Source organism: Xyrauchen texanus, chromosome 24 (assembly GCF_025860055.1).
Source record: "Xyrauchen texanus isolate HMW12.3.18 chromosome 24, RBS_HiC_50CHRs, whole genome shotgun sequence".
Classification (NCBI taxonomy): Eukaryota; Metazoa; Chordata; class Actinopteri; order Cypriniformes; family Catostomidae; genus Xyrauchen; species Xyrauchen texanus.
In genome coordinates, this window is record NC_068299.1 from 19,243,722 (window position 1) to 19,263,111 (window position 19,390).

The 19,390-nt window shown below is 37.4% G+C and overlaps 1 protein-coding gene across 1 annotated transcript; it reads left to right on the forward strand.

Annotated features, from left to right (window-relative positions):
• Positions 1-424: 424 nt before the first annotated feature.
• On the forward strand, positions 425-6,748 carry pdlim1 (PDZ and LIM domain 1 (elfin)). Its single transcript, XM_052089911.1, has 7 exons — positions 425-691; positions 1,632-1,783; positions 3,000-3,087; positions 4,311-4,495; positions 5,249-5,394; positions 5,631-5,748; positions 6,024-6,748. Exons 1-7 carry the CDS (start codon positions 599-601, stop codon positions 6,208-6,210), a joined length of 969 nt encoding a protein of 322 aa, XP_051945871.1. The 5' UTR covers positions 425-598; the 3' UTR covers positions 6,211-6,748.
• Positions 6,749-19,390: the final 12,642 nt, after the last annotated feature.

Below are 19,390 nucleotides of genomic sequence, written 5' to 3' on the forward strand. Positions count from 1 at the left end.
AAATACGTAATCCCGTTACATGTATTCCGTCACTCCCCAACCCAGTGTGTGTGTGTTCTCTCATGATGGCAATTTTATTGACCTGTCCTGTATCCACAGGTCTTCAAAAGGTTTATGCAAAAGTATAGGCCTATTGCACTCACACTGTCTAACATCTCCTATTATGTGAAACAACTTACACTGTGTTTTCGCGTTGCTCTTTTTGTCTAAACTAACTTACATTTTGAGAATGTGATCCATGATCCTGGAAAGCATGTTCTGCGCTGAGCGCATAGTCTTCTTCTGCCAGGAATTCGACTGGATTTTGGGAGTGGCACATTCCAAATCCCAGGATTTGGCTTTTCCATACATGGTAAACTTCAATATAGCATGACGTAACGATCCACCCCTAAACAAACAAAGGAAATAAACTCTTATCAGCACAGGGACCAGAGATTATTCGCCTACTTTTGAGGAAACTCCGCCCAAGTATCGGTTTTTTACAAAGTAAACGACCTGTCCCACTACAGTTACAAGAAACTCAAGACTTTATACCACAGTTGTTCACTGGTTCAGGATTCAGTACGCAAGCTGTTTAGGCTACGTGGTTGGAAATATAATGCCTTTACATGTTGTTATACAAGGTCCCGGGCCGTGGGGATTTCGCCTGGTCGGGGGGAAAGATTTCGAACAGCCTCTGACTATCTCGAGGGTAAGACATTTTTCAGATTGCTCCCCAAATCTTTGGGGAGATTTTGAATTTTACACACAAAGAAGATCGTCGCTAGGCCAAGCAGTAGTATGCTTTATCATACTCACTAGACCCCGGATAAAGTGTCATAAGAGCTCAAAGTGTCATGGTCGCAGCATCCAGTCGAAACGCACATGTTTCGAAGAATGATGACTGTAGCGGAACGTTAAACAATGTTGCAACCAGCACCTGGATTAAAAGCGCTTCTGTTTTTAAAGGCGGCAATGTCCTGAAACAAATGGAAGCTAAAGCTGATTAGGGGCCGTTCAGACCGAACGCGTTCCTGGGCTGAGAAAAATAAACTAGAAGCAGCGCAACGAATAGAAAAGAACGCAGGTGTCTCGAGACGCTTTTTAACAATTGAATCTCATTTTAATCAGACACGGCGTCAGACACGTCCATCTACCTCATGTTCACATTGAAAAATATGTGCAATTCGGTTGTTTAGTGGACTACATGACACGAATGGAGATATTGCATTACTGTGTAATCGTGTTCAAGCGCCGAAGCTGTTTATTCAATCAAAAGCATTACAAGTATTCATGGCATGTTATGAGTGCCTGTTATAATAGTAATGTGACACCTAAGCGCGCGCTTCCAATTTACAGGTAACGTTACCATTGTACCTTTAACCGCGACAAGATACCTAAAAGTAACTCTGGCACTTCTAAGAGGAAGTCATCGTGTCACAGTTGTAAGTTTACCTGAAAAAAACATACTGATATATTTCCTTCATATCTGGGATGAAAAACTGCTCAGGTTCATTCTAAAGCAAGGGGTTTTCTCAGATTTTGATTATTGAGACATGTAACAGTCCCTGCCAATCTGTGTTTACTTTTACTGGTTCCTGTTTTTGATGGTGATGGTGGTTTTGACTAAACTTTTGGAAAAACTTTTTCAGGTTACTCCAGGAAGTAAAGCAGCCCAGGCTGACCTTTGCATTGGGGACATGATACTGGCAATAGATGGAGAGTCAACTGATGGCATGACTCACCTGGAAGCACAGAATAAAATCAAAGGCTGCATGGAGGAAATGGTGCTTTCAATTGACAGGTGGGGCATTACTCTGTAAAAAGGCCTGGTTAGCTATGAGGATGCAGAAAGCATGAAGTGTTCTTCAAAAATAGAAAGCAAATTCCCATTTCAGGTTTAAAATCCCATTCTAGGTTTACACATTCACATTCTTTACCATTAGATTTCTACTACTCCTTCTAGAAGCGTCATACATATTCAAATTGCACATGCAAGTGGATTTTGAGTGCTATCTAAAAAATGTTTGTATCTTTGATTAAGTTTCATGATTATTGTAAGTTTGTGTTTGTCAAAAACTTTGTGGCTGAAGTTTCCCACTGACATGTCAAAATGTAGTCAGTCTAATAGAGTCACACCTTCACCTAATTCACTTTAAACTGAAATCTCTGTCATCTACTCATGTGTCGTATGTTAGCACTTTTGCCCCGAGGAACATGTAATGCATGGTAATGCATTTTCATGCAATTTTACTTGTTTTATTAGAAAAATTATTAGGTTGGGATTCTTACCTGCATGGGTTCCATGTGCACGCAAAATAAAATCTATAACTCTAGACTAGAGGTGCCCTAACGCTTTCTATGAATGGCCAAAAATCAAACTTGATTGAGGGCCGTGGTCTGAAAGTAAACATTGCATTATATCAAACTGTATTATATATATATATATATATATATATATATATATATATATACACATTTATAATTTGCCCTGATTCCCCTCCTTATGATTTCATAATATAAAAAAACATTACTCTGAAATCTGCTAAATTAATGCAATTAAGAGCTGCATCAGTGGCGTAAATATACAAATCAATTTTTCTCTCTCTTTATACTCCTCTCTTGTCATATACGTCAAGGCGGGCCAAATCAAAGGTCATCACGGGTCAACTTTGGCCCACGGGCCCTGTTCTGGGCATCTCTTCTCTAGATTAACACTATTATAAAAAGCCACCAAGTGTGCTGGGACTTCCACTTGTTCCCCCTGAAAAGATATGTGACTCCATTGGCTGCTGTATTGAAGGCCATCTTGAAGCTTGTATTATGTTTTGTAGATTTCCATTAAAAAAATTTAAAAAAAACAAAGCTGTGCAGCAAATCCTAATTATTTGGTAAATGGAGATGTTTTGAGTTAGACATTGGCCATGCTGTTTCAGTTGTATGTTGAAAGCATTTTATATTTTCACTGCAACAGTTTAGTGATTCACTGTCTGATAGCTTTTCATTTTTTCTCTTTGTAGATCAGAGTCAAAAATGTGGTCCCCACTGGTCACTGAGGAAGGAAAGACCAATCCATACAAGATGAATCTGGCAAATGCAGACTCACAGGTGGGTTTCAGCTCTACTAAACAGAGAGCTAAGGGATTTTTAAATGAATCCTAGTCCAGGTTCTGTCATTTTAAATGAGCTTTAAAGCCCTGCATAGCACATGAGACTATCATACAGAGCCGGACCTTTACATAGATGCTAAACAAATAAAGGCTTGGCTTTACAGGCTGCCAAAATGAAGTCATTGTTTATGCCCTAACAAGCTTTGTCCATGGAGACCAGGGTTTATCAGCCAAAACCATGAATCAAGACCCACATCCTGCAGTCTAAGTTGGAAATTTAAGGTCAAAATTTGGATGAGCATAGGAAGTGTGTTGAGTTTGGACACATAGTTGTGGTGTTAAAAATGTTTCCTGACTCATGCAGAGTAGACATAGTATTCTTAGTAATAAGGAACAATTGCTAAATGCCTTGTTACCAGAGAAAAATTTCACAATGTTTTTAGTTTGCAAACACTTTTTTTGTGTCAGTTTTGCAGTTGTTTTATGGTCTTTGTTCACATTAGACTGGTTAAAAGATCCACAGTTATAAATAAATTAATGATTGATTCTCATTTATTTTCTTGTCTGAATAGATATGTTATATTGCCTGTACTGCGCTTGTTTTATACAATGATGCAATGTCTTTGGCTTAGTTTCTATTTTGTGTTTTAAAGGGATAGTTCACCCAAAAAAGAAAATGTTCTCATGATTTATGCTGGCATCCCAGATGTGTATGACTTTCTTTATTCTGGAGAACACAAATGAATATTTTTAGAAGAATATTTCAGCTCTGTAGGTCCATGCAATGCAAGTGAATGGGTGCCAAAATTTATAAGCTGCAAAATCCACATAAAGGGAGCTTTAAAATTAATACATAAGACTCCAGTGGTTAAATCTATAACTTCTAAAGCAATATATGATAGGTGTGGTTGAGAAACCGATCAACATTTAAAGTAAATTTGTTTATCATACATTCTCCTCCCTGCCCAGTAGGGGGTGTTATTTATGAAGAATGTGAATCACCAAAAACAGAAGAAGCACAAATTGAAAGTGAAGGAAAATGTACTCAAATTTTTTAAGAAAAATATTTTTCTTTTTAGGTGGACTATTTCTTTAAAGCTGTGATCGTGATCTGTTCTCCAAGCCTCTGTTTGACATGTGTTTCATGTAGATGCATGCAACACCTGCTTTACTTGCTCCTTTAGATACCGAATCTCAGAGTACCTGGCCTTTTTTCTGTAGGAGATGAAACAAATTGGCTCTGCTCATAACAGGAGTGCTATGCCATTCAGTTCTGGCAGTCCAAGGGTGGTCACCAACCAGTACAATAATCCTGCTGGCCTGTACTCTTCCGAAAACATTAAGAGTTTCAACAGTGCAGTGGATGATGTCAAGACCTGTGCTGCATCAAATGAATCCAGTAGGAAGTAAGCTTGCGGTACACATCACTGATGTTCTTGTCGACTATGTGATTATTTGCCTGTATAATTCATCATTTGTATTCTTTTTCACTGCTTTGAAATTTTTTTATATTTATGTGCTGCAGTGCACTCATTCCAGAATTCCAGTTCTATGTTTTTATTTTTTTTCTCCCCCTATTTCTCCCAATTCGGCATGCCCAATGCACAATGTGCTTTTAAGTCCTCGTGGTTGCATAGTGATTCGCCTAAATTCCGGTGGCGGAGGACGGATCTCAGCTGCCTCAAGGTCTGAGACCGTCAACCCGCGCATCTTATCATGTGGCTTGTTGAGCGCGTTACAACAGAGACATAGCACGTTTGGAGGCTTCACGCCATCCACCGCGGCATCCACGCTCAACTCCCCATGTGCCCCACCGAGAACGAACCACATTTTAGCGACCATGAGGTGGTTATCCCATGTGACTCTACCCTCCCTAGCAACCAGGCCAATTTGGTTGCTTAGGAGACCTGGCTGGAGTCACTCAGCACACCCTGGGATTCTAACTAGTGAACTCCAGGGGTGGTAACCAGAGTCTTTACCACTGAGCTACCCAGGCCCCCAGTTCTGTGTTGTTTTAGTGTTGTTATTTGAATTTATGGTTGTCTGAACATGCTGACTGAAACTAGCCATTTGGGACTGGGTTGAATAATTTAACACCTCTAAGATAACTTTGTTTGTGTTTTGGCTGTCATCAGTCTAACATTTTGCCTATTTTATAGCTCTGATGCCTCGAGACCTGGCCAGCCTAAGCCAGCCTTAGCTGTAGACTCTGAGGTGTACAAAATGCTGCAGGAAAATCAAGAAACCAATGAGCCTCCTCGCCAGTCTGCTTCTTTCAAAGTCCTGCAAGAGATCTTAGAAACTGGTATATTATCATACACAACCTGCACACATTGCTACATTTTGTGTGAATTATATGAAGATCATAAGGCCTTTGCTTCTCTTCACAGAATGGGTGTTTGGGGGTTGGTTATTTGCAATTATCAGTTTCAAACTCCACGCCTGTGGCCACAGCAGTGAAACTTATTTTTTTAAATGACATCAGATGGTTGGGCCTGTAAAAAAGTATTGTAAAAGAGAATCTCTGTTTCTGTGTGTCAGGTGACACAGATAAACCCTCTGGCTTCAGGAGTGTAAAGGCCCCTTCCACGAAAGTTGGAGCGTCTTTAGGGAATGCCGAAAAGCTCTCTGTTTGTGACAAATGTGGTTCAGGGATTGTGTAAGTTTCACATCTTTTGTAAGTCTTTGTAGAAAACATTTTAGAGAAAGAATATTTGCACTTATTCCATCATTTTATGTGCAATTGTGGTATTCTACAGATGTTGCATTCTAGTGGATCATTTTGGAACTCCATTAACTAAACATTGTCCAAAATCCATCTATATTCTGTTTTGCTCTGTTTTAAATGTTTCATCATGATGGTAGGAATTTTTCCAAACATGCTTTGCTATATTGTAACTAACTCTTAATTGTATTCTTTATTTGGCTGTAAAGAGGAATGATGGTCAAAGTTCGAGATAAGTTTCGCCACCCAGAGTGCTACATCTGCACGGACTGCGGGGTCAACCTTAAGCAGAAAGGACACTTTTTTGTCGAGGACAAGATTTACTGTGAGAAGCATGCACGCGAACGTGTCACTCCTCCAGAGGGTTACGATGTCGTTACTGTCTTTCCAAAGTAGAAATTTCCTTCAGTGCTGCTTTAAAACGGCACATTCCCTCATGTAGGGAATTCCATAGGAAATCTATAAATCTTTCTGTGGATGGTCTTCCACTGATGCTGCTTTGTTGCCAAATGTGTGTGTATACCATCTTATACATGCATAGTCATTAGTGTATGAATTTCAAAGGACATGTGTAACAGTAATCAGCAAATGTTATTACACACCTGAATATGTGAGTATGTCTTTCCAGGTGTAGTGCGATTGTTATCATACATTACATTTTCTTAGTCATTCCATACATACAGTATATCATAGTATATAGGGCTCATGTTATTTTTGCTAGAGTATCTTAGGACCACATGTTGCATTTATACATTTTCATAAATTGATCATTGAATGTATGTATACGTAATTATGGCCATATTCCTCATGCACATCTATGTAAATCTATTCTATGTATGTTTTTTTTTGTATGTTTTTCTTTTGAGTCCCCATATTTCTTTATGAAAATAACTCCTTGGTTAGAGAAATAAAATGTTGCATATCCATTGTAAAATTTCTTTGTTTCATTTCCCCAAAGATTACGTTTCAATAGGCTTTCAATTTATTGTTCGGACCTATTTGTTTTGTGAAATCACAGATCTATTCCACTAAAAGCCTTTAAAATATAATAAATATATATATAAATAAATAAATGTTTTTTATATAAAGTGCATTTACTAATGTCTATACGGGAGATTTGTGTGGCATAAGTGAACCAACTGTGTGCAAAATGGTCCACAAAGTCTGCAATACTAAATGTGAACAGAAAGATAACTACATTAAGTTCCCTGACGCTGCTGCCCAAGCCATCTACAAGGTGGAGTTCTATGAATATGGTAAATTCCCTGGAGTCATTGGCTGTATTAACATGTTCCCATAAAGTGTCCCTCTACAACAGATGCTGAAGAGTAAATCGAAAAACTGGTTCTCAATAAAAGTATAAGGTGTGTGCACTCTCACTATGCAGTTGTCCAACATTGTTGAATTAGGAGCAACTCATGACTTTGTTTGGTCAGTTGGAAGGAGGCCAATATAATGGAATCATACTTGGTGACAGTGGTTATGCACAGACCAACTTCTTGTTCACCCCTATCTTCGTAGTCACACCTGAGCAACAGCTGTACAACCAAGCTCACATCCGCATTAGAGGTCTAAAGGAGCGCAAGTTTGGTGTATGGAAGTGCCGTTTCCAATGTCTCAGAAACACATTGTGCTTTGAACCAAGAAAATGCTGTATTGTGATAATTGCAAAAGCAGTGCTTCACAATTACATCAAACAGCATGGCTGGCCAGATCCTGAAGTAGAAGATGAAAATGACCCAGAGATTCCCATAGTTTAGGCCAACAATGACAGATATGGACTTGCCTGCAGAGATGCTTTTGCTTTATAGCATTTCTCAAAAGAAACTCAAATAATTGAAAACAACTTTTTTTTATTTCTTATTTCAGTAACCGTGTTGACACTGATGCTGCTTCATGTTTCTCTCCTCCCCCTTCAAAGCTAACTCAACATTTTAAGTATTCAAGTATTTTCATCTTCATTTCATGTTCTTCTTTTAAATACTTTAATTTGTGCTCATTAAATTCCATGGACAGTTTCTCATGTATGGTCAGCATCTTGGTCCTTCGGCCCAGATTAGTGACACCATCTTCACTCTGGCTGCTTCAGATGTAGTGGGCTGACCTGCATCCTGTCTCAGGCCATCCATGCTCTGGTGATCAACTGGAAACCATTGTATTGATGCGTTAAAGAACAATATTTAAGTTGTGTTTATTACATATTTTTGTTCTGGGAGTATAAGAGATAATGGAGAGCATTACATTCTCCCTGAAGTGTGAGGATGGCACATGTTGAATGAATGTGGCCTACCAAATGAGGACTGGACCGTCGCCCCATCTGAACCTTCCAGGGGTTGCTGGCTAGTGATAAGCACAGTCAACAAGTCTCCTAGGCCATCAGTCTCTGGTCTTTCTGGAGGTCCACCACCAATCTTGAAACGCTCCCTACGAGCAACATCATTTGTCTTCTTTAACTTATATTTTTTGTTACATTTTTGGATCACAAATATATAGCCTAGTCCCACTGTGTTTTCAAGGTGACTGATTTGTAAAAGCGGGCCAACTTTGTAAATACAGTATCTTACCTGAAATTGTTGGACTGTCTTTTCACTTTTTCATTTGAGTTAAATTTGATGCAAATTTTACTCCAGGCATTCTTTTTCATGCTGTCTTTTCTCAGTAATTGGGTGGTGTGACACAATTTGCTTCAAGAGATTTTTTTCAAATTCACAGAAATTCTTAAAAATGTTTCTTTTACCTTTGTCCATCGTTTGGTTGGATGATTTACTCCAGTTCCACACAACGTCACTGTTTGTTAGGCTTCCATCACTGTTTTTTCAAGTGTCCTCACGTCAGCACTATGTGCACATCATTAAACTAATCAGGCTTCACAAAGGGTAGCTGATTAGTCCTTATTTATCTTAGTCTGTGACTCCCAGGTCTAGAAGTAATTCATCTCAAATTAAGAAATGTCTCAAAGCCTTTTTTTTTAGTCTGGATTAATTTAAGTAGAATTAGCCTAGTTTTGAATTAATTTAATCCCTGTCTGGGAAACCGCCCCACGATGTCAAGTTTTGTCTTGAAGGTAGAACTTGCAGGCTTTTTAGCATACTCCATCTGCTGATCACTAAGGAAGCCAATTGTGGCAGAATAGTTCCATCTGCTTATTATTGCTACTAGTGTCCAGTCGCTGCTAGTTTGGCTTGATACTTTGACAAGGAATGTTTTCCTATTTAATGTAATCTATTTACGTTATGTAAATATTGATTAGTGACATTTTGGTCAGGATGTTGGATTAATGTATTGACCTTAATAGATAGAACAACAATACACTATTGTGCACTAAATTGTCTATTTCGTGGACTTTCTGTAGAAACTTCTGGATTTATTAGGCTATATAAAATGTGTGATTTTGATTCTTAAGAATATTCTCCTGTAGTCATGGTAAGATCCTGAAAATTCATGGGTCAAAAGATTTGTAAACTTTATATTGTTTCATCTGCCACTGATGCCAATTGGAGAAGCAATCTGTGTGGAGGCAATACCCATAATCCCTTGCACTTCAATATAATTATGTGTCTTTGGTCATAGCATGGCGACATGGGAGTACATGTAGCTTATTATTGTTTAGATTTAATACAGTAGATGCTTCTTGTCTTTGGGTTTTAGTGTGTTAATGATCCCTTGCTGCAAAAAGATTTACATTTACGCATTTGGCAGACGCTTTTTATCCAAAGCGACTTACGGTGCAGTTATTACAGGGACAATCCCCCCAGAACAACCTGGAGTTAAGTGCCTTGCTCAAGGACACAAAGGTGGTGGCCATGGGGTTAGAACCTGTGACCTTCTGATTAACAGCCCTGTGCTTTAGCCACTACGCCACCACCACTTTCACTTTCAATTTTCTTCAGTTTTTAAGTTGATTTAAAAACAAAAGTTTAAGTGTTGATTATGGACACTGCCATTTAAGTCAGCCTAACTAAACATTATTTTGATGGCGCTGACACTTGAACTTTAGTGGAAACTAAAAGCTGCTTAACAAAAAATGTCTTGCTCCAAACTTAAATATGTAAGCAAGTAGAAATCACTGTTAATTCTGAGTGTGTTGGACTTTTAGTTAACTGAAAGCACAGACAAGCTTAAATTGTTAAGTTGATACAACTAATTTGCCCTTGAGTTGAGTAAATGTAAAAAAGCTGGTTGCCTTAATTTTTTACATTTTCCCAACTTAAAATTTTTTACAGTGATGATGCTTTTTTATTATTACAAATAAAATAATAATTTTGTAAAATAACCACTTCAGAAAAGGTTTAACTATTTTCTATTGATTTCAATAACATTTGTCACATCTGTAATCTAGGGTTGCAACGGTATGAGATTTTCACGGTATGATAACCGTCTCAGAAAATATCACGGTTTCACGGTATATGGTATTACACAATTTCTATTATCAGTGATAACAGAAGGGTTATTTATTAATTTCTTTTTGAGAACACACTTTATTATAATTGAAACCATTTATTTTATTGAAGTATGTGTAAAAAAAGTCTCCCTTTTTGAAAATAAAATAAATAGAAAAAAATAAGAAAGTTAACAGAATTATAATAAACAATTATAAACCTGATAAAAAACATCATGTAACTATATCATGTTATATAACTAAAGCATGTTAGTTTACATGTTAAATGAACTACTAAATGAAAAATAACATCACCTGTGTGAGCTTTTAAAGTAATGTCCTATGATTAATAACAGTTAACATATACTGCTCCTGTCTGTAACTTTAACTCAGTGGTTCTCAACTGGTTTTGCTTCAGGACAGATTTTACATTGGAAATCAAGTGTGGACCTGCCATAGATTAAACACAACCTGTATTTAATATATCCTGGGTTGCATTTCCTTTTATGTTGCATAGTTTTATTCATGGTTTTCAAGTGTAAGGACATGCATAAAGTGTCATTATTTTTAGTCTAAATATCTTATATGTTGCTTCTCAAGTAAATTTATCTTGTTTTAAGGATTTTTAGACAATTTTAAATGGGAAAACAAGACAAAAACACTTGATAAAAGGATTTTTTGCAGGGAATTTCTTTACTGAATTAAACTTAAGAAGTATTTTTTCCCTTTAATTCAGTGATTGTCATTTAGAGATATTTTTAAAAGATTTTGTCCTCTTTGTTGTTAGTAATCAAGTTTAATTTAAACTTTTAAGTCAGGGCACAAGCTGAATAATCGGTTAAGAGCTAATGATTAATCATTGCAATAATCGCTGAATAGTCGAATAATCGTTCTAATAATGATAATTGGTTAGATTAACCAATTATCAAAATAATCGTTAGTTGCAGCCCTAATTATAGGCACAGGCAATGCAAATATACGATAAGCCTGAGTACTTTTGTAGGACCTGAGACCATGTATATGGGCTTTAAAGTTAAAAATTATATGTTTTATCTTGTATAAAGTTTAAGTGATTAGTGCAAATCTACTTACTAGTTACTTCTTGATAAGTTTGTCCACGTCTTCTCCAAAGTACACAATGAGGCACTTCAGCAGACACTCTCTTTTTAGATTCACCTCAAGGCAATAGGTGAGAGCGCAAACACACACATAATGCAAAATGATGCAATTCAATTTTGAAGCTTGACTGAAGATGCAAACACTACACAATACACAAATCAACACTTGGGGATACAGTAAATGTGATTTACAAATGCTTTGGGCAAACCAGTCAAAAGGCCTGTCAAGCTCAGAAGATAAACATAGTATATCTTCCAATGTGTAATCTAACTTCACAATTAAATGTGAAATGAACACTATTGCTTATATTTACAGTGTTACTATTTATGTGATATAAGGCTAATTTTGATGTATTGCACTAGTACATACCTGATCAATACATTTTAGTATATGCTGGGTCTTCTCTCTGATAACTCCTCCCTTGTTTCTGATTATCTCAATCAGCTTGCTGTGGTACTCGTCCAAGGAAGCCAGGAATCATGGTTGAAGTGGAATGGTTGTAATTCTCAGAAATTCAGCATTGATCTAATAAAAAAACAATATAGCACATGCAAATGTGATTATCTTACATGTTACATTACAACGGTGTGGTAAGATATTATTTTTGACATCAAGGACTAAAACATTTTGAATTGGTTTGGCTTAATTTCTTAGCAGGTTTCTTATGATAGGGAATAATATAATTTACTTTACAGGCCACCACTGTCCTATTGCCATTGATTAAAAAAGTGACTTACCTCATTCATTGTGAACAATGCAGGCCATCTCTCTTTCAACTCTTCCACTCCTGTCTTCGTAGTGAAAAAGTCATGGCCATTTTGTCCTTTATCACTGCATGATTGTTTCGCTTCTTCACTTCACTTCAGAGGCGTTTCCAGCATTGAAGGACATCCGGGGCTTAGCCCAGACAATTTTATTTTCACACTAGCAACCACTTCTCTGTAGTCCAAAGCTGGTGAGAGGGTATTCTTTGAGTTTTGCTCTGGCTGGGCCTGTTTCTACAGTTCCTAAATCTTCCACTCTAGTATATCCTCAACATCCTCTCTCCTCCCTGAATCATCTGTGATGCAAAACAACAGATACAGCACATAACTTATTGCAAATCAGCTTCAAACAACTAATTCATCAAGTGCTACATATGTCAAATTGTGGACCAATACCATTGAAGAAAATGTATTGGGAAGAGCAGAGCAGTGGGATTGCCCTAAGATCTATCATGATTCTTGAATTGTCATGTACATTACCATAAAGTCATCACAAAAGAGTTATATTATAGTGAGTAAAGTGAGGTAAAAAAATACTGAATATAAATAATTTATATTTTTTGACATAAATAGTCAAAATGATGTATAAGATCCTAAGTTAAAGCAATACATGAATTACTTTAGTCTAAATTCATTGACACACTATGGCATCGAACTGTATATAATTCTCATCATCTCTATGAGAATAATTCATCTGTCAAAATCCTTTCATTAGGATCATTGAGATAAACAATGTTTCACTTTTAACTTTAAAGTAAAGTGACTTATTAATTGTTACCAGTTTCCATGCCTGATTCTGGCACAGCTGCTGCTGCTGCTGCTCCTCAGTCTGTTGCTCATCTTTGCTACCCTCTACAAAACCATTTAATCAAATCAAAGTCTCTAGCGTGAGAAGCTACCGAGTTGCGTCAATCTATACAAGGAGGCTAGAGGCTATGTAATGTCAGTCAATAGTGCACCTCTTGAGGTCAGGAGAGTGAGGTTTAGCCTACTGAGGGTGAAAGCCAGCTAGATGATGATCTTCAGACTTTAAGGACAAAAACAAATGTGAATTCTTACCCACTGACTTCTTTCGGAAAATCCCCAAAGCCTCATTTGCTTAATTTTTGCTGTCTTTCCTGCTAACTGCTGTTAACTCGCCACTAAGTAACGTAAGTTGATGTCAGCTCCTCCCCTACCTGCTGCATATTCAACAGAGAGGAAGAAACGGAGTCGCCCATAGGCTACCGACAGCAAAGGAACTTATTCTATAGGCTAGATTATGCCTATGTCTATTTTTACAGGCTGTATGCAGTATGTGCAAAGCCAAAGCACAAAGAAATAAGGCAACTTATGATTTCGGAGGTTTACATAGGCTTTTGTCCGGTTTCATATTTGTCAGTCAACTTTTCAAAATACATTCGGGGCTACACTCAAAACATTCGGGGCTGAAGCCCCGGCAAAATCGGCTGCCGCCGCCTCTGCTTCACTTAAAAGTGACTGTCTCTCATTTTCCAATTTGTCTGTTGTCTCTGCAGTTGGAATGTCAGGTATGTGGTTGGCCTCTCCTCTCCTAGGTCTCTTTAAATTTTTTGCTGGCAATGTGTCCTCTGGAGCTTTGGACTTAAGTGAATTTGCAAGCAATTCAGAACACCCAATGCCCTTTAGCTGAGTTCGGTAGTTGCCCATTTTTGTCTTCAGCCGCTGCTACGTACCAGATTTAGAGAGGCATGGATGCTTCTTGATTAGTGCTTCAGAAACATCACTGAAGTCAGCATCTGTTGGGTAAGCTTTGTACTTGAATATCTCTTCAGCTATCTTTTCCAGAATATCTGACTTTGTTTTTGAACTTGGTGTCAGCCTTGTCATGTTTGACCTATACACCGCATTTCCCTTTTCTAACTGCAGTTCAGTGTCATAGGAGAAAGTTGGTACTGGAAACTCTCTTGGCCACATCTGAGTTCTTGTAGAGACAGTGCTGGAGGGTGTGGAGAGGAGCTCTGTGTCTTCTGATTGAGTAGACACAAAATCATCACAGACAGTGAGATTAAATCCTGGGCTGCAATCATTAGTTATTGGGATGACCTTGACAGTTGCCAAATCATCAAGTTTCCGCAGTAGATGCCAAGTTTACTAGTGCATCTCCAAAGTCTCTGTACTGAAACGTTCCCATAATAAATGATCCCAACTAACAATTGTATTAATATCATATACAGGATACTACTACTATTTTATAGGAAACAATTTAAGGTAATATCTGATGCACACAAAATGTTCAAATTGCAAAGCTATTCAACAATTAAATACATGTTGTTAGTCGGTTGCACAGCTGTATCACATACTATAAAAAACTGCCAATTGTATCGGAACTGAATTAGATCAGGAGAGATTAAAGGCTATGGGGACATTTTTAGAAAAGAGGTTTCATTGTCTGACAATTAAATAAAAATTGATAAAAGAAAGCAAGTTCAAAAAAATTTATTTCTCCAAAATTTTAACCCCACACCCACACATATACAAACTTATGCATGTATGTATCTCTTCAGAGAGAGGAGGCGCCGTCCACCATACATGTAGTAATTCAGAGGGTAGGGATCTGTCAGTTCATGCGCCCCCAACAAGTTCTCTAGCAGTAGATATGACCAAGTCATAAGCTCGATAATGTTCCAAGTACCAGGCATCCAATTTTTTTGACAATTAAAAATAGTGTCTCTTGTAAAACAATATTATTTACTATTTCACAAAACTCTGGAAGACCAGCCAGCAAACCATGGGCTACCACCATTCCAATCCTGTAGCTGAAGCCATTGTAGGATGCATTTTATGCAAGGTTCACAGTGTCCACATGTGGGTGTTTCTGTTTCGCTGCCAGTGCAATATCATCTTTAATAACATCCAGGGGAAGCATTGAAACATCAGTAAACTCCAAAGATGGCTTAGAAAATCTGCACATGTGCAGATTATGTGCAGTCTGAAACTGGTGCCTTTGAGCTAATGAATACAGTACATTTTTGTAACAGTTTGTACGACGGATTACTCTTTAGAAGAAGCTATGTTTTGCTTCAAATCTCATAGTCCATAGTGCAACAAGTGGGCCAAACTGGCGTATCAAATGTGGATAATGCTCCAAGTAATGATGTTTGGGACGAATTCTTTCATGGGGGAAAACCTCTTGGATTACTGTCCTGTGTTCAGATCTTGAAGTCAAGGTAAGAAATAGAGTCCTCAGTGTGAAAAGTTGCAACAACAAGTTCTACAATATCCTTTAATTCACAAAGCACTTACCACGCTGGTTCGTTTAAAGGAATTCTGGTTCCAATGAATAGAGGAAGATATCTCAACAGGCTCCAATTCTCATGAGCATTTCCTCCAATTGTTCTCTTTGTTGAATAGGTGAGGGGCACAAGATGGGGACGGTTTATCTTATCAGTCCTCTTAAATGGAAATGTTGTTATTGCTTCATTCAAATTGGATAATGTAAAATATTTTTTAGAAATCAACACAGTAAGACAAAGAGCAGTCTCAACTGGGATAACTCCTTCAAAAAGGTCATGAACTATATCTGGGGGAAAACTCTGCATCACACTGAAATATGACAGATTTTCTGATAGCACACACTTCATTTTTACACCAAAATGACAAGCCAGTTAATTTTCTTCTATAGCTTTCAGATGAGAAGTATGAATGTCCTTGCTTCTTAGACAAAATATTCCTGACTTGACTTCTTTTGTTTGAATGTCTTCATTTTCTGCTGTACAAAATCTGCAAACATATTTACCTGAAAAACTTTCCACGAAACCTGCTATACTGTGGGCCCCAAGATTGTCTGCTACTACACAATGAACAAAGCCTTTCACGTTTTTTACAAACAATAAACAGTGGAGATGGTGTAGTGGTCTAAGCAAATAACTGGTAAACTGGTAATCAGAAGGATGCTGGTTCAAGCCCCACAGCCACCACCACCATTGTGGCATTGCAAGGCACTTAACCCCAGGATGCTCCAGGGGGTTTATCCCTGTAATAAGGGCTCTGTAAGTTGCTTTGGATAAAAGCATCTGCCAAATGTATAAATGTAAATGAGATCATCTACTAAGGGCTTCAATACACTGTCATAACCATAGCACATAACATCCTCACTATGAATAAGTGCAGAGACTGGTTTGACACACACACATGTCCTGAGTTGCACTTTAATTTTGACCTCAATAACTGTTATGTGAATAGAACACTCATCTCATAGTATGTTATGTTTACATTTGGCATTTTTAGAAACTGTCATCTTTTGCACTACTGTGTACTGGTCGGTGCTGCACTGTCTCATACTGTGTCTATTGTCCTGTTCATTGTTAGTAATTTATTGTACTGTCCCGTACGTTTTGCACACGTTTGCACGTGCACTTTATATAGGTAGGCCTATGTTATTTAATCTGTGTAGTATCATGTGGTCCTGTATTTGTCCTATGTTGTTTTATGTAGCACCATGGTCCTGGAGTAACGTCGTCTCGTTTCGCTGTGTACTGTACTAACTGTATATGGTTGAAACGACAATAAAAACCACTTGACACTTGACTTGACTTGATTGCTGAAGTGTCTCGAATTGGATATGAATATGACAAGCATGCCTCAAAAACTATGCAAAATGAATAATAAGCGGTTTCATTGTCAGTTATTGTCAATACAGATTTAAAAAGCTGTTTTATCTATTTATTTATCAAATTAATAGGGAAAAAATAGAAAATGTTCCCAGTATTTATATTAGCCTATGCTAACTATTGTTCATTTTCGGCGCTAAGATTTGAAGTGAAAAGGCTTTTATAATCCCATTATAAAAATAACTGGAAGCATAATAATAAATACATTTGAATTATTGAATTGATAAAAAAATGCAGAGTTTACTTTTCGGCATAGACAATAAAGTAACAGTTCTCTACTTAGGGCCTCTGTCTCAAGGAACATCGACGAAGCCAAATCAGTTTGTTAATCGCAGACTTTCCCCAGCCAGGCCAAATGACAGATTCACCTGAAAATTGCAGTTCAAGTGTCCAATCAAAACTTTGAGAACACTTTCCAAAGATTAACCTTCGAGTTTCAACAACTGAAATAACAGCCAAGAGAAAGCAATGAAAGTTCATATTTTTATATATGCCTGTCGATTTCAATGCCAGTAAAGCATATTTAACGTATAACAATCGAAAATAGACTAATTTCAGCACTAGAAATAGTTTATTGCGAGGATACAATTGCATCTAAGCCTCTATTTTGCGCATTGAAATTCTAATATTAATCATAATGGATTTGTTAATGGTAAATGCATTTTTCCCCTCAAACATCAGTCGCTACTGATAGTAAAAAGTAATCGATCTGGATCAGGAATAGTCTCGATACGTAACTCTTGTTCAATTTCACTGCGTTAACATACTGTCCGTGTGGGTATTATTCACATTAATTGTTTACAAAGGACTGCAGGAATTTTAGTAACATCTGTAAGTTCCTTTTAACAAGAAATGATCATTACCCAAAGCTGAAAAATAGACTATATTCATTTTAGTGTCATTACCAGCATGCCTTTAGAATATATATCTGTGCGTAAATTGTGCCTTAGTGCACAAAGGCTAAGACATTAATGATTTATAAAAAATTAAAATTTAAAATAAAAAGGTTGTGTCTACGGGCAGTGTCAGTGCCTGTCACTGTCCCTAGCATAATGAAAACACAGAATATTGTGCATAGACAAATATGCATAGAAAATAATATGCGTCTCCAAATGGACTCAGTTATTAAGAAGATCAAGTGCGCATTGTGAATATGATCGCAGATTCGAACCAAAGACCTTTCAAATTTCATCATGGTCCAAAAGCTTGGGTACACTTGGCCCCCAAGTCTTAATAAATCTTCATTTATTGGAGGGAATTTGATCACTGCAATGGTCGAAATAAATATTTACCATGATCCCCAAGTGTCCACAAAGGCACTCGTCGCCAGTCTAACTAAATATGCTATTTGTAGGGCATCTGATAACCATATGCTTTCAATAGAGTGGACAAATAAGCCAAGGAGATAGGAAATGTTGTTGTGCTGTAAAAGCCATGATATTTTCCGAAGTAAACCATGCAGATTACCGCTTTACAAATAACTTTTGATGCCAGATCCATATTCGGATATCGCGAGGCAGGTGTGGGTTTGGGACTGTCAGATTTATGCCCCAATTTTTATCAGTGTCCGGTAATATCTTGCTTGTTATTCAAAGTATGGGCAAACACAGGCGACCTGCTGCTGTGGAAATCCTATATCTCTAAAACATGACTTTTAACAAATAAATGCAAGACACTGAAGAACAGATGATATGAAAAATCTATTTCTTATTATTTTACCAAACAGACAGGTGGGGTTTTATTTTCACCCCCAGCCTTTGTTTGAAGGGCATCTGAAGAAAGGCAGTCAAACTAAATCTCTCTGACCAGCTTTTTGCCATCTGTCCCAAACTGGCAGAACAGCTAGTTCTTCTCTCTTGTTCAGACACGGAAAAAAAGGCTGCAAAGGAGAAAAGGAAACTTCAATGTGAAGAATAAAAACAACAACTTAAAAACATTTAATGCCATATGTACACCTCCTCTTAAAACTGAAACACTATAAACTCTTTTGTGTGGTAAAACATGCATCTTTGAAGACATGTGCGCTTTTGGAACGGTGTGCGCATCAAGACCAGAAAGATCTTGAGTAGGCTACACTTGGGAAAAGTAATGAAGATTTAACGTGCTGTTGAGGTCTCTTTTTAGATTCCATCCATTGTGCTAATACACCAAATATAATGGAATAGCCAAGAGCTTCTTGCTAAAACTATGTTTGGTTTGAGTAATCGGGGGTCACTCTCAATAATTAAGCTTTGGTGCTGTGAAAGCGTCGGTTCACGTCAGCTTTTATCCACACAGTGCCTAAATCTAGTGGCTTGAATCAAATTGATCTTTATCTTTTCTTTCTGCACAAAAAAGAAAGGAAAGATGACTGAAACAGGCAATGCAGACACAGTTTGTCGTGTACTGTGTGAACTTTAAAAATACATGTATCTTTTAAAACCAAAAATTATAACATTTTGGGCTTTTATCGCATTTCAAATCTTTATTCAGAAAATTATTGCATTCAGCACCTTTACTGTATTGAAGGACCAAATAGGACCATTATATTTGTTACCTCAACACCCGTGATTTGTTACCTCAACACCGTGACACCTTTTTTTTTTTTTTTTTTTGTTGACAAATAGACTCAATGCCACGCCTTTTAAGAGAAGATAGTCATTTTACTGAAAAGCTGAATATTATTACAGGCCAGGGTAAAACAG